This window comes from Pantherophis guttatus, chromosome 7 (assembly GCF_059756535.1).
Source record: "Pantherophis guttatus breed Tessera chromosome 7, ASM5975653v1, whole genome shotgun sequence".
NCBI classification, from domain to species: domain Eukaryota; kingdom Metazoa; phylum Chordata; class Lepidosauria; order Squamata; family Colubridae; genus Pantherophis; species Pantherophis guttatus.
The window spans coordinates 23,416,983-23,441,291 of record NC_142069.1 but is presented as its reverse complement, the minus strand read 5'-3'; the positions used below and the strand labels follow the sequence as shown (position 1 = coordinate 23,441,291).

The 24,309-nt window shown below is 39.0% G+C and overlaps 1 protein-coding gene across 1 annotated transcript; it reads right to left on the bottom strand.

Annotated features, from left to right (window-relative positions):
- Positions 1-3,820: 3,820 nt before the first annotated feature.
- SPIC (Spi-C transcription factor) lies at positions 3,821-15,046 on the bottom strand. Its single transcript, XM_060694826.2, has 5 exons — positions 15,032-15,046; positions 10,192-10,285; positions 7,539-7,648; positions 6,141-6,243; positions 3,821-4,281 (listed from the first exon to the last, which is right to left on the bottom strand). The coding sequence occupies exons 1-5, from the start codon at positions 15,044-15,046 to the stop codon at positions 3,821-3,823; spliced, it is 783 nt and encodes a 260-aa protein (XP_060550809.1).
- Between the last annotated feature and the right edge of the window lie 9,263 nt (positions 15,047-24,309).

Sequence of the window (24,309 nt, the reverse complement as noted above, 5' to 3'; positions counted from 1 at the left end):
AATTTTCACAGGATCCCAGTAAGTTAAGAAAAAAGTTAATTCCCCACAATGCCAGCGTTGATTTCATCAGTTGTGGTCCCTTTCCTGTACATTTTCAACAAACTGCAGATTAGATCCATATGATTTGTGGCCCTCTAAGGCCAAAGGAAAACTAGATTTGCCTAGGAACTAGTTTGACATACAGCACCATCTTGTGGTACCTAAGTAAGGTTATATCAGCCTTAAACACTGGGATTTTCACCTGCTTTGCAATAGCACTGAAATGTTTTGTTATATTCATTCATTCCCAAAATGGTGAGAAAGTTTTTTTCTACAGTGTAAGCCAGGGGTTGTATAAAAAAGGGTTATGAACATTAGTCCTGTTTCAGTGAAAGTATATTGTAATTATCTGCTCTCTGAATTGATTGATTGATTGATCATATTTAGAGATCACCCATCTCCCTCATAGAAACTCACTCACCAGCTCAATTTTCTAATCTGCTTGCCTTGCCCTAAGACTAAAATGTTAGTAGTACAGGTTCATTCTCCAACTGCAGTACTTCGTCAACATGAGTCACTCAAGGAAGCTTCTTCTGAAGCTGAAAGGGAAACTCATGAATGTTCACCATCCAGTTATAGAGACAACTACATCTAGCACTTCAGCATTTATTGATTTTGGCCAGTGATGAAATGTAAAATTTGTTACTACCAGTTCTGTGGGCGTGGCTTGGTGGTGGTGGAGGTAATGTGACTGGGTGAGTATGGCCAACTTTTTAAAAAAACCTTTTTAAAGCATTTTTTTACAACCTATTTGGGCGAATAGGTTATAAAAAATGCTTTTAAAAGGTTAAAAAAAGGCTCTGATGATCACAGCTGTGACACGCGATTGTCAGAGCCTTTTTTTTATCTTTTAAAAGCAGGAAGTAGGCAAGTGGGTGGAGCCTTGCACCGCCATCGCTATCGGTTCTCCGAACCACCTGCCACAATCACTACCAGATCGCCCGATCTGGTCCGAACCGGGAGCATTTTACCCCTGATTTTGGCTATTTAGCTATTACTTAATGGCAAAAACTCTTGAGATGATCATATAGCACATACATAAAGCAGGAGCTACAGCAAAACATCAACTGAGTAACAGATGATGCTACCATATTTGGATGACAATGAACTGGAGAACCTTTAGACGGGAGTAATGATATGCAGAAGATTCCAGATCTTTGCTTTATCTAGGAGAGATTATGTCAGTGACAGAAGAGCTTTAGTTTTAGAATCCTGAAGGAAAAGTGGAATTAATATATCAAAATATAATAAATATGACAATTTAAATGTCAAAATATTCACCTTACAAATTATTCACTTCTAACTTAATAGAACACTATACTTTAGATAGTACAGCTCATGTGCAAATTGTACATACCCAGTTCAATGGTTTATTTCATGGTTTAGAGTGTCATGTAAACCCAGATAATTGAGCAACCAATGATTAAATTAATTGTGGACTAAATAAAAGAGAATAACCAAGACTGATATCATCCTATCATTTTTAGGATTCTTTGAGATAATACATAACGATATAACTTGAACTTTTAGGGACAATAATATAATATAATTTTATTCAGACACAGACAGCTTTTGGTTGATTAACAATGAGACTAGTAGAATATAAACTTCAAAGTATTGGAGAAGAGAAAACACACAGGGAGGAAGGACGGGAGGGAGAGGGAAAGGAAGAGAGGGAAGGAGGGAGGGAGGGAGAGAGGTGAGGAGGAGAGAGAGAGAGAGAGATGGATTTTTCCCCCAAAATCAAGGCTCATTAACTTTAGTCAACAGGATGCTTAACAGTGCAGAAAGAACAAAAATGAAATAAATGTAAATTCTAATTAACATGTTTTATTATAGGAGACAGATGCGAAAATGGGTGGGAGATCCCCTTTTGGTGTTTCTACATCTCAAAACTGGGATGTGTGACAAACTTCAAGGAAAAACAAAGTCCAGTTGTCTTTTGAAAATGCACCTTTGGGACAACCTGGATGACTAAGAATCTCCATAGACATGACAAACATCAGTTATCCATGTTATTTTGCATAAAAATAAATGTTCAAACCCTCCAGATATGTGTGTATATATATGGAATACATAATTTATTTCTGAATGTTACAAAGTTTTAAAAATAATCACACATAATAGACACAATAATCTTCCTTAAAATATTGCTCTAAATAACTATAAAGTGTTAACTGAATAACTACCATATTTACAGTAAATCAGTTGATAGTGACAAATTTGATCAAGTGATTATTAGTGAAAAATATATTCTAAAATTGTGTTCTTATATGATTTATACTTGATAAAAGATGCAGGTTGAAGTTGAATTTTGGACTTCAGCTGTACATCTTAAAACCTGCAATTAAAAAAGATGCCAACTCACTTTTTATATATAATTAACTTCAATCAAAGTTGGTAAATGCTGATACAGGAAATTAATTTCATCTTGCCATTTGTATTTACTATTAAACAGAAGAAAAATGAGTGAAGTTAAATATGAGCTCAACTGCTTCTTTAATTATTAATCTCTGGTTTATCATATAATTGCAGAACTTTTTAAAACCCTAAGCCATAAGATAGACAATGGTAGATATTAAAAATCTTCTTTCTTTTCAACTGGGAAAGTCATACAACTTTAACAATATTATAATTTCATCCGTGTATACAACATTCTTCCTTCACATTCCCTTTCCTCTTCTTATTTCTTTCCTTTTCTGAACCTCAAATTTCTGATATAAATGCAGGAGAGGCAATATAATTCTTTGGATCCCAAGGCAACATTTTTAGATGGTACTTCCAGTGCTGAAAAAATTCAGATGTTGACCCTTCTATAATCCCAGGGATGGCAACTACAGGCAATTAGATGAAAGGGAGGATCATACTGTTGTTTTTTACTCAGTGTCATAGCAATAATTCTCCTCCCTTTCTCAGTCATCCTCCCCTTCTGCTTGATCTCCTGCATTCCTGCATTCATGTTTTAGGAAATAAAACCTCAGCCATTTGTCCTTGAAATGCAATAGATTTCAGTTTATATTTGCAGCCAGCACAGGAAAGAACATAAACAAAACTGCACTTAAATGTAGTACAGAATTTAAGATTTAAATGAAGTTGTAAAGGCAACAGAAGCTAGTCATTCTTAATATATTTTAGGTATAACAAAATTCAGAAAGTCAACATGTTCATGTGTTTTGTTACACATATATATTTATTCCATGTATTTATATTACACCTCTAACTTTTATTGTTAAGACTGCAATACTAAAAGCAATCTGGCAGGACTAAATTCAGTAAATTTCTTTCTAAAAACAAAACAATTGTAAGCAGTGGTGGGATTCAAGTAATTTAACACCTGGTTCTCTGCCCTAATGATTTCTTCCAACAACCAGTTTGCCAAACTGCTCAGAAAGTTAACAACCAGTTCTCCCGAAGTGGTGCGAGCTGGCTGAATCCCACCACTGATTGTAAAGTAGAGAAAATTCACTGAAATAAAAGAGATGTCCTTATAAACCAAGAGAGAGGGTGAAGTCCCACCCATGCACAACTACTCAGAAGCAAACACTCGTATTCAGTAAGACTTGATGCAATTAAGCACAAGGTGCCAGCTAGGGATTTCAGCTCTTTAGGTGCCTACTCTGAAGTTCAACAGAGCTTACTCCTAGCAAAATCTATTTGTATACTACACCAGAATAGCCTAAAAGGGGCTTGAATCTGGTAGCTCGCATACATTCTCTGGTGAGTTAATCATTCCAGATAAGTTTATGTGGGGGGGGGAGACATCATGAGGAAAAAGTTTCATCTAGTAAGCTTCGCAGTAGAATGAACTTGTAAGGCTGCTGTCCTGTTGTAAATCACAGCCTTTTTGGTTTATGCAGTTTTGATAAGTAAGCCAGTCGGCTGCATACAGGCACTCCTGTTCAGCTTTAACAAATTGATCGTCAATATTTCCATCTTTTCCTGAAAAGCAGGCTAGAGAGAGCTTTCGCAAAACCACAGCACCAAACTGATAGGTCAGCTTTCTTCGAATTTTAATTATTTCTCCTGTTCTCCCATAATTCCTCAGAGCTCTGGCCATTTTCTGGTAGGTCATGACTTTCCGATTTCCTTTGCGTTCTCCCCACTGTTCTGCCAATTTCTCCTTGTTTTTGGAAATAAACTGGAAGACACCATTGGCTTTATCTAACCACTGGATACAGTTTGCCATATCTGGATTATGAAGAGACTCAAGAATATATTCAAACAGCCGTAGTCTTTTCCGACCTGCCCAGAACGACAAAACAACAAGACTATAAATGGAATGGGTGTATGATGCAATTTATTTTGGAATTTCAAAATGAATTAAATGAAACCTTAGCACGATTCAATATGAAAATTAAGATTGAGCAATTGGATGAAGTAACTGTAAGTTAGATGCATCATGAGCCATTTTCTAGTTCATTGTACCACAGCTGGGCTCATATATGATGCTAAGCCTTAATGTGCTTTATTTGTTTCTGATCTAGTATGACATGTACATTTAGTCACTGCAACACACAAGCCATAAATTCATCCAGCAAGGCTATTATAGCAGTATATGATTAAAAGTAAAAAATGGGTTCTCAAATGTGTGTTTTATTAGAGATACAATTTTGTTTTAAACTGATTAGAAGCATTTTGTACTGTTAGGAATGTCAAGTCTCCTTCTCAGTTCCAAAGTTCCCAAAATTCCTTGAAAGACAAATTAATTGTTAATCTGGCACAATTATCCATGGATGTAAACTGTAAACCTCTAAATATGTTAATACAGATTTCCTAGAGTTCCCATTGTTGGATATTCTGGAAGCAGCAAACCCAAAGTTTTTGGGAAAAGTGGGTGATCTGAAATTCAGGAGTGATGAGTCCAACCTCATCCCGGGGGGGAGGGGTGAAGTTTCCACAATGCAAGTACCACAACAGAAAAGGCCTGCTGATTAGAGCCTGCCAAATGCTGTTCTAAGTCATTCTGTTGGATCTGGTGGGACAGGCAGATGCCCCAGTTCGTCCATTAGGTCTGTTGTGAGCAGTGGTGGGATGCTACCAGTTTAACAACCAGTTCGGTGATCGCTGCGCACGCGTGCACAGTTTTACAAATACTAACCTTCTGTGTTACCACTTGGGAGTAACACAGCTGAGGTGCGGCAACCCTCTTTGCTGCACCAATCAGCTGAGAAGATAAAGATAGGTAAAGAGCAGGGGCTGGTGGGTGGGTGGGTCGACCTGATTGTCGGAGCGAACCGGTTCACTCCCAGCTGATTGTCGGAGCTACGGGTTCGCCCGAATCGGTCCAAACTGGTAGAATCCTACCCTGGGTTCTGAGGCATTTTCTTCCCTCTTCCCACCTGTGACTGAATCTCATTTTTCTTGTCACTGTGATCTGGAACTTTGATTCTGCAGCCACTTGTAATTGAATGGCTGAACTAAAGCTGCCAAGTCCTGAGTTCTGGTCCTTTCTGTGCTAAGGAACACATAATGAGTGGAGGGGGGGGCAGGGTAGAATTGATCAGGTTTCCTCGATTACAGTGCAAAAGGATGGAAGGTGGAGCATTGCAATGGAGCTCTTTATCTCTGCTTCTCTCCCAACAGGTTATAACGTTTCTTGGTTTTTGTTGTAGGGTGTTGGGTGAACCTACTATTGCAATTAATAAGCCATGGTTTATGACTTAGTGACTATAATGTCCCAATCCAGCCTCTGGTGGTTTTATTTATTTATTTATTTAATTAATTAATTAATTAATTTGTTTGCCACCCATCTCATTGCCAGGTGACTATGGATGACTACATGACTCTGTGTGGGTTACTAACAACTAGACATGATTTAGAGTGATATCTGAATGCATATACTGTATACATGAATAGGAAAAACTGTATCGATCTTCCAGACAATCAAAATTCTACATAATTATTTACATTTCTGACACTTCTTAATTGTCAGATATGTCATGCAGACATGCAGTAGTACAAATTACAGGTCTGAAAACATTAATATATGTTCTTGGTGCCACTGAATTCAGTACAAAAAGAAAAGTGTGTACACCAACATTGTCATAAGAATAACTCAGAATCAGAACTATGTACATGTCGAAATCAAGATTTTTACAAACCTCTGTTGGTTTTTTGCTGGAGGGCTGTGGCATACATCTTTTCATTTTCTGGAACAGTCTGCAGGGTACAATAGCTAGCTCCAGAATACAAGTCGATGTCATTCTTGCAAAAGCGGGCAATTACAATGGGAAGAAACATAACATTTCGGCAATTAACCAACAGGTAACAAATATGGTAAACTAGGCAGCCAGTAGAAGCCACAATGAATGCCCAATGCATTTGACATCATCAAATGAAGTGATATCACCTGTTCTACCCTGTGAATGCCCCTGGTTAATAATGATCTATTTCTTGTCATTTGGGAGAAAGGTAACAGTAGTGTTTGGATAGAACATTCTACATCATGCATAGAAACAAGAACAAAATCAGAAAGGTTGAGGAAGCAAAGGGAAGAAACTACTAACAAAAAATAATGTACAGTATACCATGTTTCCCCAAAAATAAGACCCTGTCTTATATTTTTTGAACCCTGAAATAAGCACTTGGCCTTATTTTTGGGGAGGTCTTATTATTTTGGGGCGCATGGAGCAAGATGGGGCTCCTCTTGCCATCTTACCTGATTTCCAGCTCTGCGTTTAAATATTTTTGGGGAGGGATTATTTTCGGGGGAGGCTTATTTTAGCGCATGTGCTCAAAAGCCCGATTGGGCTTATTATCAGGGGATGTCTTATTTTTGGGGAAACAGGGTAAGAACCAGAAACCCCCAAGCAGACCTCCAAGAGATGGATATGACTGAATGGATAATATCATAATTGTATATGGTCAGATTGCCTGGGGATTGTGGCTTCTCTCTTATTTTTTTTCAAATCTTCCCAAAATGTATTTTTAATCATAATTCATAGGATTCAACTATTTGCAAGATACATGTTGGTTGAAAGTAAGGATTAAAACTTGTTTCTGTTCCTTTCATGGTTCTATGCCTGGATCAATAATACTCAGGTTTTATGAGCAATCTTATAAGCACAATATGGTGCTTATAAGCAACGCTTTTACTGATATATAGAAGAAATTTACCTTCAGGCTGTTCAAGGATAAATTTGAGCCCCCATTTACACAATAAATTAACATGACTTCTTATGATAAGAGACTTTTTATAGTCCCTTAATTAGGACCATACTGAACTTTTAGGTATATTAACAGAGAAGTAGCTTCTACAGAGTGCAATAAGATTTATTATCAGAATAAGATTTATAAGGTTACATTCTTGGTAATTCTCCTCTTGTCATCACTAATGATAAATTTCCCATCACTCCCATAAATTTCTAAATACCAAACAGAGTGGCGATATTCTTCAAACTTAAGCTGTAGATGTCAAAGCAATACAAAGCTTAAAAAAATTAAATTAATTAAATTAAATTAAATTATTAATCCCTTGTACATGTTAATGTTTCACTTACTGTTGTATTATTCCAGTTATACGTTGTTTCTCCAATGAAAGACTCGGGCAAGTTATTCGTATTTGTTTGGAAAAGATTGTGATGGCAAGTCAGATAGTTTTTATAATCGCCTAAGGAAAAAAAAATGGACCAGAACATGTGAGAAGGAAAGGAAATCAGAATAATCAATAGACTGGAATCCTGTTTTAAGATCAGTTACATTTTTTTCTCAATCACATGAGTAAAACACATTTGTGAGAATCATTTTATTTTACCTATGTGGACAATTCAAATCTGAGGATAGACAGATGTTCCTTGCCCAATACATCATGATTAACAGCAAGCCAGGATCCAGATATAGGTTAATGTCTAATTTGCACAGAAGCAGGGCAGATTAGGGCATTAGGGTAGGCTGTTTTGCAATAATTCCATTCTGTTTTTCACCATGGTTATATTCATGTGGGCATGATTGGAAAAAGTGTGGTCTTCAAGCGTTATTTTTACAATTCTGAACCCCCCTTGGTTGAGGTTTTTAAAAAATTGACTTTTTGACGTATTTAGGGAACCTGGGAAGATTATGGGGCAAAATGGCACCTTATAGAAACTGAAGCCTAATTCACTTCTTATACCCCTTAACATTCCTGACCCCAAGCAACTAAGTCCAGCCCCATTCACATAGGACTATGTCCCTTGAGTCTATTTGTTAAGTTATTAGATGTTTAAGCTCTCACAATCATGTGACATTGGGTAGTCTACAAGTCTAATGTCTATTACTGACTGACTGACCGACTGACTGACCTTGTGCTACCAAGTCAGTGCTGTCTCTGAGTGACCACATAGATCAGGGGTGTCAAACTCAATTTCATTGAGGGCCACATCAGGGTTGTGTTTGACCTTGGGGGACAGGGTGGGCATGGCCAATTCAACGTCACTCGTGTCAGGGGGTGCATGTGGTGGCCCGAGCGCTCTGCCAGCGAAAACAAGTGTCAGGGTTCCGACGGATGCCCTAATTAAATCATGAGTCTCGAGTCAAGCTTCAAAAGAAATCCAGTTATTTATTAGGACCTTAATGTTGGCACATTTCCAAGTGAAGCCAGCTCTGACCCTACATAATTTACACTCCAATTGTGACCCCTCCCCCCAGGGTGTGTCATTAATCACATTTGCCAATGGAGCAATTTCACCGGTTGTAGAGGTCACTCCCCTTAGATGCTGTAGGTAACCCTGGGATGCAGCCTTGAGAGAGATAAGCGTGGAATGTGCATCTGTCTTTGGCTGCTGTGCCATTTCACTGGTTTCCCATCCCCCCTGGCCTATGGCAACTCAAGAGCCGGCCAGGGATGATTTGCAAGTTGACATCAAGCTCCCGAGCTCTGTTTTCACTGGCAGAGGCACCGCGGGCCGGTCCTTTGCTGTTTTCACGGCAGCCCCATGGGCCAGATCTAAGCACCCTGTGGACCGGATCCAGCCAGTGGGTCTTGAATTTGACACCCTGACATAGATAGACCCTGTCCAGGATCCTGGCTAGGTCTTCCAATAAAGCACCCATTTCACTGTAACCAGAGTTTTGTTTGAACCTGCTTGTGAGAGGTTAACATGGTCAGATTGAGCCTCATCTCTGGTAGTAAATTGTTCTACCATGAATGGACCATAACAGAAGCATCTTTCCTTTCTGTAGTCGTCAGGCATGAATCTGAATCACATGTATGTTCCAATTCAGAAGATTTATTGCTCAAGCCTATACACAAGTATCTGGTCAACTAACCGTCAGCCCTAGATAGGGGTTAACAGAATTAAAGAGGGGCTGAGCTTGGAGCATTTGTGGACATGTAACAATTCTAGGCTGAGTTCTCTCTTGAGTCCACCCCCAGGGTCTGCCTGCTCTTCCCCTATAGTAGCCCCTTGAATCTCTTGCAGTGGGATACTTTTGATATATAGAGTAAATGTCCCAAATCTTTTAAGTAGTGGATAACGCAAGGGCAAACATTCAGCTCTAGCAAATATTCATAGCAGGGTGAAATCCAGCAGGTTCTGACAGATTCTGGAGAACCGGTAGCGGAAATTTTGAATAATTCAGAGAACCAGCAAATACCACCTCTGGCTGGCCCCAGAGTGGGGTGGGAATGGAGGTTTTGCAATTCCCCCTGGAGTGGGGTGGGAATGGAGATTTTGCCACGCCTACCAAGCCATGCCCACTAAGCCACACCACGCCCACCAAGCCACACCCACAGAACCAGTAGTAAAAAAAAATTGGATTTCACCACTGGTTCATACCACTCTGGAGATCGTCTGTCTATCATAAGGGTATTTTTATATCTCAGGGCTGAAGTGTATGCATGTCCTGTTTATATATATAATCCATAGCTGATTATGGCAGTTTGTTGTAAATGGAGATTTGTATTATGTAATGGTTAAAGCATTAGGCTGAGAATCGTGGAGGAATGGCACAATAAAAAGACAATAAACTGATTAAAAAGAAGGATTCACTGCATAATAGCTCTCTCTATACCTCTTTGCCCTTAATGTAATTTATCAAGTATTTTTATGTTGAATGTATTAGATTTTTTAAAATTATATTTGTGCAAACCTCTATAAATATCCATACACATTCATCCAGAAATGTAGAAACTAATCGTAATAAAACAGTGAATTGACCTTGCTGTTTCATTTTTACCTGGTATATAATTATTGGTGCCATCAGAATGTTGCTGTAACACCTCCAAGGCATCTTCAAGAGCTTGTCCAAATAAATCTTGGCCTGCAAAACTCTGCAACCATAAACATTGGTTTGCTTTGGTTTGCCTCTGGGCAATGGAAATGAAGCAAAAGCCAGGATAATTAAATGGGACATTGGAACACAAACTCTGAGCCTTCGTAAAGGGAAGATTTAGCCCGCCCCCCCTTGCTCTTCCCTGAGTCAAGATCCAATTAAAAGAGTAATGTAATGTACACCATACAGTATACATTAGCAATGTTGGTTCAGCTATTTTGGATGCCCTCTTGGTGGGTGAGTAAAGGAATTCTGGGAGTTGCAGTCCCAAATAGTCTGGCTAAAAAAATTGAACCACATGACCAATAGATCGATATAACTACCATATTTTTCAGAGTATAAGACGTACCTTTTTCCCCCGTAAAAAAGGCTGAAAATTTGGGTGCGTTTTATACTCCGTATGAAGCTTTTTCAAAACTTTTTTTCAGCCCTAACGAGGTGCTAACGAGGCACTAGCGAGTGATCTTCCCAGCTTTGCCTGCTCCCTCGACTCTCCACTGTGCTTTAACAAGGCGCTAGCAAGTGAAGCGATCTCCATGCTTTGCTCCGACTCTCAGATGTTCTTTAGAAGCTTTTTTTCAGCCCTAACTATGTGCTAGCCGAGTGAAGCGATCTCCCCCCGTGCTTTGCCTGCTTTTCTCATTGCTGCTTCCTCTCAGCTGTGCCTTAGAAGCTGTTTTTTATCCCCAAGCAGGGGATAAAAAACCAGCCAATTAATGTGCTGAAGCTGACCAGACTAAGGACACTAGCCAGATGAATACCTGGTAGAGCAGATTTTTTTTTTCCTATTTTCCTCCCCAAAAACTAAGCTGCGTCTTATACTCCGGTGCGTCTTATACTCCGAAAAATACGGTAAGCTTTTGGAAACCATCATTCTCCAATCCTATTTTCTGCCCAATGATAAGGTTAAAGCAGATATTCACTATCTACTCAGTGTGTTAAAAGGAGCTTTTGTTCTTGCAGACTGTGAATGAATCTCCTTTCAAAACTATTTCTTGATGCATAACCAGTAAACACTCAGAGCTCATTCTTATATATGTCCAGTGAACTGCTAACAGAAATATATGGATGCTAAGCTCATTAACACTGGCCCTGGTTTTTCTGACATAGATTTCCCTGGAAAAGAGCTATAGCCAATTCACCATGGGACAACTCGCCGTAGGATAAAAGTTGCATAATAACAAAACAAAAAAAATGTGAAATAGGATCAATAAGGAAAGGGTGCAAAAGGAGGGACAAAATGAAATGAGAATGACAAAAATTGAAATATTTTAAAAATTATTTTAAATAATGAAATGGTTGAATTGTCCGGCAACAAATTTTCCAGCAGTGAATTGTGATTTGGCCACCACGAATTGGCAGCAGGGAGTTGACAGTGGCGAGTTGTCCCATTCCGTTTTGCATTACTTTTACATAGCTCATAAAGACACAAAGTGTGTGTTCCCACTAGTGAAAATGCATGAAGCCCCAGGTTGGACTTCAAGTACATTGGCTACAGTGGTGGGATTCAAATAATTTAACAACCAGTTCTCTGCCCTAATGATTTCTTCCAACAAACAGTTCGCCAAACTGCTCAGAAAGTTAACAACCGGTTCTCCCGAAGTGGTGCGAACTGGCTGAATCCCACCACTGATTGGCTACCGAAAATGAACAAAGAGTAATGTTTGGAAAACTGAAATGTACCATAGATTTAACTAGCCATTTAACTACAGGACATCTTTTATCATTACAATCTGTCCTTCTTATTCTCCATTCATTTTATAACTAATATTTACTTGCCTATCTAGTATTAGTCCAGTTATAAAACCAACTTGGTATGTATGCCAGTTAGGCAGACATATATTTATTAGTTGCTATTGGATTAATATTCCACTTTTTTCCTTTGGACCTTGAGATGACAAGTGTAATATTCTCTCGTGTTTTCCGATACTTAAAAACGTTTTCGGGCTGGGAAATAGTAAATTACTGGTCCAGATCACCCATTGAGATTCCATGGGTGTGGGTAGATCTAAATGTGAGTTGTTCTGGTTTTAACTCATGCTCCTTTATAAATGATTCTTAGATAGAAATGGGTAATTGCCCTCAAACAAGACATTAAGAAATTGTACTTACCATTTTAAAATCCCAAATCAAATCTTCAAGTCTGTGTGAGAGATCAAACAGCATAATTTATGATAGTAGTGCTTCATTTGCCCAGATGTCATACCGAAATAATACATTGTGAACTTAGACTGAGCTCCTAATATTAGGGGCGCTTATTAAAAATTCAGGCTGTGAACTTATTCATTAGTGTATTTCCCAAAGCACTTTTTGGCAACATAAACTGTTAAGAAGCTGGTGGTTCAAATTAGTCAAAACAGAGTGAAGACTCAAGGATCAGAAAGGATTAATATTAGCAAATGATTAGCCTGTTAATTACTTATTTACTTTGTTACATTTTTAGTTCTTGTGGTATGTAACCATTTGTCTCTATAGATATACGTACACTAGAATTATTTAATCTTTGTATTTGAAATAAAAAGAAAATCTTTGCACTACAGAGTTAAACATAAATATTTTAAAAATACGGCATCATTTGAGCATCGTGTTATTTTCCCCCCACCAACTTTTCAATTGATGCAGTGCTATAGTATCTATCCATATTTGGATAGACACATACGCTTTCTGTATTTGGTGTCTGTCCTTTGAAACAGGTTAAAAAAAACTCTTAGGTTTTCAACCACATACTTACAAAGGCAAAAGAAAATAAAAAATAAAAAATAAAAAATAAAAAGAGCATATACAGAACCATATCTGGAATTCTGTAGATTCTATTTAAATTGATGACTGAAAGGAATGAAATAATGAAATATGATATTATAAATACATTTTGATTTCATGGCCGCAGTTGGGATAAATATGCGGTGAACTCCTTGTGGGGTTTTGAACTGCTCTAAAATGCTTTGCAAATATTAAAAGTTTTGAAAAGCAGCTGTAATTCACCCTCTGAAGGAAGAGCATGGTGTTCTTGTACAACCATCAGGATATCCAGAGGGGGAAGAAGATTTTTGAAAAAGGTCAAGATTGCAATTGCCATCTTGACATTTTTACACCCGTCTCACAAACACACATCTAACACCCTTGAGATGGTACTAGAAAGATGGTACACATTTCAAATATGACTTGGAAGTCATTTTCGGTACTTTGTTATTCATTAAATCATTAATTTCCTTCTGAAACTGAAGAAAGATGCTTTAAGAGTTGCATTAACAAGATATCATTGTTTTCAAAGGCTGTCGATATAAAACAGCAGTATCATGTTTTCAAGCTTGCACAGAAGTCTAATAAACAAGAGGCAGAATTGATGAGGAGCAGAAGGATGCTATGTTATTGTGGAGTCCAAAGTAGTCCTTTCAAATCATTTTTGAAGAACGAACAGCCCTAAGCTTTCATACCTTTAGTGTTCCATTAAGTTGTGACCATAATTCATAAACTAATGTTTGTTACCAGAGTCTTGTGATTGAAGTTCTCTAGAAGTTCCTCCAAATAAAATAAAATAATATTAAATGCAACATTGTTCAAACAATTGCCTCTAAAACAAGATCCATCAAATAAGTTGCATTCAGATTATTCCTCTAGGACACAAGTAATTTTCTCTGCTTATATCAAACTGAATTTAAAGATACCAGCAGTTAATGCTTTGTTCCCGCAAACAAGAGCCTTGTGTTAATTTTTATTCGGAGCTAAGCCTTTAGCTGTTCAGGTTACAGGAGACAAGTTTGACAGATGAATACCTGGAAAATCAGCTCTAGCTTCAACTTCTGGTATATTGAGGCAATTGTTAAGAGCTTGTGTAACTACTGGCATTGACATACAACTTCTTGCTGTCCCTTTACATTGGGACAGTAGCACATGCTGAGTCTTTGGAGAGGGGCGGCATATAAATTGAATTAATTAAATAAAGTTAATTAAATATTTGTAATGAGCCACAGTTAATACCTGTGCCATTATTATCCCAAGGAATGCCATGTATTTGGAACTAACTACCCTTTTAAATGAATCCCATCATTAAAAGAATAGGTAGAAGGCAGCTAACAAATTGCCTGACTGGGTGGCTCAGTGGCTAAGACACTTGAGCTTGTCGATCAGAAAAGTCGGCAATTTGGCGGTTCGAATCCCTAGTACAGGTCTCCTGCGTGAGCAGGGGATTGGACTTGATGACCTCCAAGGTCCCGTCCAACTCTGTTACTGTTAAATTGGTCTCCTCCAGGTGCAGTAAATTATAATTATCATATTTCCTTGTCATTTTGCCCATCCTGGCTGAGATGATGGAGCTGGTCTCAGACTAATAGGCGATAATTTGGTCCCAATCATTCACTGTTATTGCAGCCTTTGGTTATAACCACTAAAATATATTTTTCCTCTAACTGGAATCAGTCTTGTACATACCTGTCAATTTCTTTCCACGCACTCACCCGGAGACTTCTAGAAGGAAGCCAAAATACGTCTGAAGCTAAAGGAGTGGATTTTTTTTTTTTAAAGCAGCTTACTAAGAAATACCTGCTTTAATGGAACAGGAATTGCTAACAGTCACAGGAGTCAATCAGTAGAGGGGTTGTATTAAGTAGACAGTTTTAGGGAAGTATTCCATTTGGGGATTTCTTTGCAAATAAAAGATGTGGTATATTACAGTCTTGGTTGATGAATAAAGAGTGCCTTTACGTAGACAAAAGCAGTGAGAAAAAAGGAAGTTCCTTAATGTTACCGAGAGGGCAACCATCTGGGTAAAATGGACACTTTTGTTGAAAACAAATGAAAATAACTGTTTTAAACTATGTAAAACTCCAAAGCCACTCCATCGCGGATTTTTAACAATATCCTTGAGTGAGAAACTGTTGAAGTCAGTACATTGAAAGGTTTCAGGAGGGACTCTGTGGCATGACAGAGAGCAGTTGTAGGAAAATAGCCAAGCCCAAGCCGATGGGAAGCATCCTGATGTCCATTCATTTCAATAAAGACATTAAGGAAATGCTTTAGTTTCTCCCATTCATAGAATTAAATTTTAATTTTTTTTCTGAAAAAAGGAAGAGGAAAGGGGTGGAAATGCATCATTCTGGAAAGAAATTACTATAAGAGAGTTACCCTATCAGAGAGCATATACATTTAATAAACAAATTAAATAAAAATAGTAATAAAGGGAGGGGTTTTTGTTTTGTTTTGTTTTGTTTTGTTTTTACAACCTGATATAGGCTGTAGTAGAGTTGTTTTTAATCATTATTAAAAAGGATAATGCTTCAAATCTATTGAACCAGGCTCTGGTCTTTGAAGCCTGAACAGAAATGCTTTCAAGTGTTTTTATCCTTAGCTTCAGCGGTGGGTTTCAGATTATCATACTACCGGTTCACCCCACGCGCACACGCTCACTTCATGCACGTGTGTCCCCGGTTCGCATGCACGCCTGCCTTCTGCACATGCATCTGGCCTTCCGTGCACGCGCTTTGCTCGTACGCCTGCCTTCCGCGCATGTGCCTGGCCTCAAAAACGTGCCTAAATAGGATGGCATGGAGCCGGGGGGGGGTGGGCCCACCCGTGATTTCCGCTACTGGTTCGGGTGAACTGGTCCGAACCAGCTGAATACCACCTCTGCTTAGCTTCCACATAAACAATTGACCTATAACTTTCTTAATTTCTGCTGACCTCTAAGACTGAAAAGTTGTAGGGAGCAAATCAATGCCTCTTCCTCTCCAGTTGACCAAGAGGAAAGTACAAAAAAAGGGTGATCCAGTATTCATTATCCCCCTTTCTGAGCAATGAAGATTCCTATATCTTCATATTATACAAAAGGAAAATAAATTATATTATTAGCGCCCTTCCAGGAGTAACATTTTTCTATCCATATAGCTAAGACGCTGAGCTTGTCGATCGAAAGGTTGGCAATTCAGCGGTTCAAATCCCTAGTGCCGCATAACAGGATGAGCTCCCATTACTTGTCCCAGCTTCTGCCAACCTAGCAGTTCGAAAGCCCATAAAAAATGCAAGTAGAAAAATAGGGACCACCTTTGCTAGGAAGGTACCAGTGTTCCGTGCGCCTTTGGCGTTTAGTCATGCTAGCCACATGACCACGGAGATGTCTTCGGACAGCGCTGGCTCTTCGGCTTTGAACTGGAGATGAGCACCACCCCCTAGAGTCAGGAACAACTAACACATATATGTACATGGGGCACCTTTACCTTTATATAGATGCTTAGGTGGAATAAACATAACTCATGATGGTTCTCAAATGATGTAGAATACTGGTGTTGACAAAGTTTGCACTTACCTGGTGATGTTGACAACTACTTTTTGCTGTAACAGATTTACATATTCTTCAACATCATTTTTTTACTGATACGATGCTGATTAATCTCACATAGGTTTTATAGGCATCTATGGCAAATGGAAAGATTGTTATATGGAAATGAGCCTTTATCCTTAAAACGTAGCTGTGTAAAGTGATTTGAAGAACACCTAGTGAAACAAACACTACTTTGCACCTACTGGTTGGACCATCAAAGTAATCATATCTCCTGAAATTTCAAGCTGATATTTTGAGGACCATAATACTAAAAACATATTGGTCAGAACCAGGGATGGGCTTCAAAAATTTCAGCAATGGGTTCTCTGCCCGGTTGCTGGGTGGGTATGGCCATGGTGGGCATGGCCTAGTCAGCCTCCTGCACCATGGTGGTGGGGGGGGCGTTTTTGCCTTCCCTGGGCTCCGGAGACTTTCCTCAAGACTCTGGGTGGGCGAAAACTGCCTCCCCCGGGTCTGGAGGCCCTCCAGAGGCTGGAAATGGGCCTGTTTTCGGACTTCAGGAACTTACAGGAGGCCCATTTCTCCCCCTCCTCGAGCCTCCGCACAGGCCCTGCACTTACCTCGCATCCAAAACGGGCTGCATGGAGACTTCTGGGAGGGTGGGGTGGGCAGGGCGAGGCCAGCCAGGGGTGGGATTTGGAGGTTCTTCGAACTGGCCATAACATTAGCTACGGATTCTTCCGAACCCGGGCGAACCTGTAGCAGCCCACTCCTGGTCAGAACTGATGCAAAAGCAAATTCAATAAACAGTAAGTTTTATCATAAAAAATAGAAGACATGTTCAGACCAAAATGCAGAAAATGTCATTCATTAAATTGAATTCTAATTGAAATGTGACATAAACTTACTTCAACTATTAAACATTAAAAGGGCTTTTTTTTTTTTTTTTTTTTTGCACCAGACACAAAAATATAGAGCCTTTGTAATGAGCATCAGATATGTAGTAACTAAGGGGAATTCTTCTATGCAGGATGTCTGTCTTAAAGACTTACTTGTGGTTGGGGACTAAATCAGCAAATGTTGTTATTCCATCCTACAAAGTATGCTCCATCAGCAGTTTGGAAGGTTCCCCTAAATAATTTTGTAGTTCTGCAAACTGCGGTGGTTCCCATACATTTCTTCCATATGGATAGTGCTGCTTGGATAACAGAAAAATCCACGTTTTAGGAATGTCTTAGTTTATGCACTATGTTTAATGATAATTTATTTTCACTCTAATTTGTTTTGCGGTATATAATAACCTGGTTTGTACATAAAGCCTGATGGATAAACCAAGGTGAATGGGTTCACAGGTTGTGGTCATTGACCATAATAAAATTTGTTTGTATATGTTGTAAGCCAGAACCAAACCTTACAGCTTAGCATGATGTATGAACTTAGCCATCGACCATATCATTTCAGACGTGCACAAAGCTCTTTCTCTTAATGTAAGAGAAAGCCTTTAATGCCCTTGCCTGATAATTACAAAAGTTCTGTTGCTAAGTGAGACAGTTGTTAAGTAAGTTTTGCCCCATTTTAGGACCTTTCTTGCCACAGTTGTTAAATGAAACTGGCTTCTCCGTTGACTTTGGTTGTCAGAAGGTTGCAAAACGTGATCACAAGACTGCGGGACATCATAAATACAATATTAAACAATTACCAAACATCTGAATTTTGATCATGTGACCTTGGGGATGCTGCAAGGGTCGTAAGTGTGAAAAACGGTCATAAATCACTTTTTTCAGTGCCGTTATAACTTTGAACAGTCACTGTTGTAAGTGGAGGAATATCTGTATACTTCTTTTTAATAAAAAAAATCCACTTTATGTAGAAGTTGCATGTGTAGACTGGGAAAGGCAAATATACATCTAGATATAATACAGATATATCTATGTGTGTATGCTTACACAACACATGCACACACACACACACACACATCAGTTTTTCAGGCACTGATCTACTCATGTATTTTTGCAGGCACCAGTCTACTCATTTGTTTGCTTTTAACACTGATCAGCTGTAGGACGGCCCTTTGAAGCCCTGCGGCAAGAGTTTAAACAGTTTTTTTCCCCTCTAGCCATCAGCTGGGACTCAGGAGGCAGCAATAGATTGGGGGTGGGACCAAATAAAAGGTAAGAATAACACGGGGGGCGGGGGGCAGAACCGGTTCAGTGACATCATATCGTCATCGCTACCGGCTTGGTGGAACCAGGAGGAACCCACCACTGTCTTATACATAATTCAGACACCAATCTTGAAATTCTCTGGGTTAGGTAGAGAAATCATAAACATTCAGGCTATCAGATTTGGGCTGAATCTCTGTATAACCATCAGATGGAATTAAAAGGAAACTGAAATGTATGAACATACACACAGACACACAAATGGAGACACTGCCAATTCAATTTTACTTTTCCCACGCAAGTGAATACGATATTCATTTAATCCATTGTAACATTTTTCGGAGAAATGACCCTATTAGTCTGTTACTGTAAAGACAACTATAGCCCTTAAGAAGCATTATATTTATTATGGTGTTTATGGATTGAAACATTCCTTTCCCCTCATATCTTGTTTATCTTTTAATTACGTAAATACTTTTAATCAGTGGTGAAATCCAATTTTTTTTACTACCAGTTCTGTGGGTGTGGCTTGGTGGGCGTGGCTTGGTGGGTGTGGCAGGGGAAGGATACTGCAAATCAACATTCCCTCCCCACTCCTGGGGGAAGGATATTGCAAAACCTCCATTCCCACCTCACTCTGGGGCCAGCCAGAGGTGATATTTGCTACCAAATACTCAAAATTTCTGCTACTGGTTCTCCAAACTGCTCAAAATTTCAGCTACCTGCTGGATTTCTGGATTTCTGGATTTCCAGAACCTGTCAGAACCTGCTGGATTTTACCCCTGCTTTTAATACAAATTATAGATATGTAAGGAGAGAGGTTTAAAGTAGAAAAGGCAAAGCAAGATGATTTTGAACAAGGTGGAAGAAGGAGAGGCTGTAAGGAGAAAAACATATAAAGAAGTATATAGTGTCTTTTTTTTTTTTTTAATTTGATTTATATGCCGCCCTTCTCCGAAGACTCAGGGCGGCTTACAATGTGCTCAGCAATAGCCAGTAGTTTCACTAGCTTTAACTTTGTTTCCTCTTCTTTTTCTTACAGCATATCTTTATTTGGCTTACCATTTCCTACTCCATTTTTGTGTTTTACATAGGACTATTTAGCCCAAAATGAGTAGCATGATGGGCATGCATTTATGTCTCTATGCAATCCTATGGACGTTTAACTGAGATGTAGTGCAAAATTACTCTTGAAAACTTAACTTCTTTTACACAGATATGTATAAAAATGGAAAACAGTTAATGTCTCTCTTTCTCTTTCCCTGTCCTCGTTTTCATTCATGTTCCACATATGTCCCCATTTAAAAATATAGCAAACCTGAAGACAAAATGGAAATTTATTTCTAACTTCTGTTCTGTATAATACCGTGAGGATTGCTGACTGCCAGCCAGATCAAAGCCCTTATAAAATCCCTTTTCAGGTTATTTGCCTCTTTGGACATTAAGATCTACATCTGCATGAAATGTCTCTTTGAAGGTAACAGGCTTGTCTCTGTCATTTGAAGAGGACTGTTTTCTTCCAGCAATATTTGCTGCCTGATAAGGTCTTCTTTAGCAAAGTAAAAAAAATTAGACAGAAGCAGGATGAAGAAAATCGTTCTGACCTAGGTTTCCTTTATCTTCTTTGACATGCTGCCAAAGACCTAATCGGCAATTTCCTTGGCAACACCACACAGAAACACAGAGTCAAAAACGGAGCTTCAAAGTACAAACTGACACCATCCACAACGTTGCTTCCTGCAAAGGCCCTATGCCTTTCCTCTTCCTTTATGTCTTATGGGAGGGGCCATCATCTCCAAGCCTTACTCCCGAGTTTCCCCTTTTGTTTTAACTGTTCTTGCCTTCTGGCAGCTCTGCACATGCACAAAACAGGCTCCCCCTGTTCCTCTGCCTCTCTGATGTCCAACTCTGGAGGCACCGGAGTCCGCACATAACTCCCAGATGGCCCTGGCCCCATCTCTGCCCCTGACGCAGAACCCTCGTCCGAGCCTTACTCAGACTCCAGGACTGGCCCGTGTTCCTCTCCAGCCTCCTCACTGTCTGACTCTGCTGCCAGCTCCACAGGCTGCTGGCGGACCACAACAAAGATGGAAGAAAAGATAAGCTTGATTTAAATTCGTATTAAAATTAGTTAGAGGAAATGGATATTATTCAGGCTCAAATTAGAACTTTGGATGCATTATGCAAAGACCTAGCTGTCTGAAGAAGGTTCTAATACTAGGAATGATGAAAAGAAAGGAAAGAGGACAATCAACAACAAGGTGGATAGACTCAGTTATAGTAATGCACCATTGGAAATGCTGAAGAGTCAAATCATCATGGAGGGATAGATCATCATGGAGAAAATCTATCTATATGGTGGCTAAGAACTGACACTAACTTAGTGGTACATAATCAATTAATCATAATCAATTAATATTATTGCAACATAGGCATTAAATAATACCTTACTTTTGTCATATTAAGATTTACAATTGGGTGGCAACTTTTGAAGAGCTTATTTTAGCCATGATAATAGATGTTTAAAGTCTGGACCAAGGAGACATTTCCTTATAATTAAAGAATGTGAAGCCCAGATATTTGATTTATCATGTTTTAAAGTACTCTCCATCTATAACCCGGAGTTTTGTTCAATTTAGCAATACAAGTATGGAAGTGAAGCTATTGGTATAATTATGAATGGAAGAACGACTAAAATATTTGATTCAAAGTAAGAACTAGGGTTGCCAGGTCTGCTTCCAAAAAATAGCGGACAAGCGGGGGGCAGGGGTTAAGTAGTAAAATAATAATAATTTTTTTTACAATTAAATTATATATTTTCTTACAAACATTTTAACACGTATTAAAATAATCACTTCAAAACTTTACTTAAAATTCAAAACATCAAATATATTATAATAATATGTAAAATATTAAATTACATTTTACTTTGCTGTCATGTGTATTTTTTATTTGACTGCGCAGCTTTGATCAATTCTTTGTGTTTAAGGAATAATTCTTTAATTTCAGTACAACGTTGAGAAATATTAAAAAATATACAAAGTTCACTTCGAACTGATGGTACAAGCAGTCGGTTACATTCGTCAGTCCACAAGTTTCCCATGACGCTGAAAATTCGTTCAACGTTTGCATTTAATACCGGAATTGATGCACAATACTGGAACAGTTTCAGTAAACTCGGAGCTGGCTCTTTCTTGAAAAAGTATGTCCACTTATCAAGGGATGAATCGCCCTGCAGATGAACATAAACTTCTTCTAAGGCAGAAATTTCATCAAAGAGAGTGTTGGGTGGAAGTTCTTCTCGCCATGGTGATAATAACCAGATGTTCGTCATTTCTTCTAAAATTGGAGGATTATTGCGATCAATTAGATTGAAACAATTTAGCGTCTCATATACTGAATCGGTGAAATTATACCACTTTTCTAGGTACGCAATGGCTCTTTGATACACTTTGATGGCTTCTTTCTTGAACTTTTGCATGGCATTCTCAGGCAAATGTTTTTTATGTAAGGCAAATAAAACTTTCATTCCCAAAAACTGCTCATCGTATTTTTTTTTGCAAAGAATCACACAGCTTACACATGATAATGTGAAGATCACATGCAAGAATTTTCTTGCTTTCCAGCTTCAGTAGAGTGTCTTGCATTATTGACATGAAGAAGTGCGTGAAATATAAATACAATTCTGAAATTGTTGGTTCATCGTCCTTTGCGAGTTCATTTTCCTGATCCGAAATAAGGTTCCAGATAACCTTATGGCACTCATCAGATCCAAGAGAAATAAAATACGATTTTAGAGGTATCCAGTTTAAAAGAAGTCTTTCGACTGCTTTAAACAAACTTAACCAACGTGTTGGAACATGGCGCAAAACTTCATGGAATTCTGACTCGCAAAACTCAAAAAATGATTTCAACTCTTCTCGTTTCTTCGCAGAATTCGAAAATTCGGCAAAAACCTTCAGCACTACATTTTCGATATCAAAAGATAACTGCTTTAATGCATTTTTTGCGCTGTTGTATAAAATGTGATTATTGCAATGAGCATTCGATCTTTGTCTCATTCTAACTTATGAAAAAAAAGACAAAACGCGATTCTCCTATCCTTATTCTCTTAGACTGTACAGCTTTAGATTACGTATCATTTCATCATAAAGCTTTTGAATAAAAAAAATGTCCACTATTTTGTGAAAAAAAATAGTGAACATAATGTGAAAAAAGTGGACTGTCCACTCAAATAGTGGACACCTGGCAACCCTAGTAAGAACTGGTATCATCTAAAACAGGCCTGTCAAACTGGCAGCCCATGGGCAGGATACATCATGCGCAGGCCACGCCCACCCTGGCTCTGCAATGGCAAAAAACATCACGATGCATCACAATCCAGCCTGTGACGCAATGAGTTTGACACCCGTGATCAATGTTTAAAATCAATATAAATATAGGGCTCATAGGTTAATGATAGTTTCATTGTGCTATCGCTCTCGCTCTCGCTCTCTCTCTCTCTCTCTCTCTCTCTCTCTCTCACACACACACACACACACACACACACACACACATTGAGGAGTTAGGAGTCTTTATTGGAGATTCCAACTCTGAATTAATATTCCCTTCGCCAATGAATAGAACACCCTCAATGAGTTCAAGGCAAGGCAAGGCCTCTGTGTCAAAGCCAGTCCATGAAACCAAGACAAGTCCACAAAGCCAAGGCAAGAAAACAAAGAGTAAGTCCAAGAATCAGAGCCAAGTCCACCAAGTCAAAGAACACCCAGGGGCAGGGACAAGTCCAGAGTCCACAAAACATGACGCAAATTCCAAGTCAAGAGTCATGAGCGCAGGAGCGCACATAGCCAGAAAATGATACATTGTTCCCAACGTTATTCTTTTTATATATATATATACAGAATTTATATGCCGCCCTTCTCCTGAAGGACTCCCCTCCTTCTGCTGTGCTATATAGCCAGCTCCTGGTGTAGCCCATTAAGCGTGTGGAGCGAAGTTGCCGCTTCATGAGTAGTTGAACTGACCTCTGCTGCTCCAGACTTTTCTTAAATGCCTCAGATTAGGTGGAGAAGGCAGTTCCTCTTCCTCATTGCTGACCGGCTGCAGCTGGATGCTCCCCCCACCTGAACCTCAGGGTTGTCCTGTTGCAGCTGTGCCTCAACCATCCCACTTTCATCCAGCTACTCGTCCGGTCACTCTCCTTACGGCCACTCCACCTTGCTTGGATTCACAGCCTCTAACTTGGAGCCTTCAGCCGCCTCCTTTCCTGATGTACTGGGACCGGCACATCCTCCTCCGAACTAACATCTGGAGAGGAATCTGGGGAAGCGCCTGGGGGAGTCATCACATACATGTTATGCTGCAGGGAAAATTGACAATGAAAGCACCAAGAATGAGTTTCAATAAAAGCTGTGCATCATTATGAATAGATGTAATTCAGAAGAAAAAAAATATTTTGTTAGATTATATGATCAGGTGAATGGAAATGAGATGAGAGTATATGAGCCATTGGCTCATTCAGAAACCTACCGGTAGATTGAACATGAATAGTAAATGTGTGATAAGAGGTTAATTTATTTCTAACAC

Excerpts from the sequence above, each read along its gene's own strand:
- SPIC (XM_060694826.2), bottom strand. Across the intron at positions 7,649-10,191 it reads CACCAATAATTATATACCAG|GCGATTATAAAAACTATCTG; the intron begins GTAAAAATGAAA and ends TTTTTTCCTTAG. Across the intron at positions 4,282-6,140 it reads CCAGCAAAAAACCAACAGAG|GTCGGAAAAGACTACGGCTG; the intron begins GTTTGTAAAAAT and ends CGTTCTGGGCAG.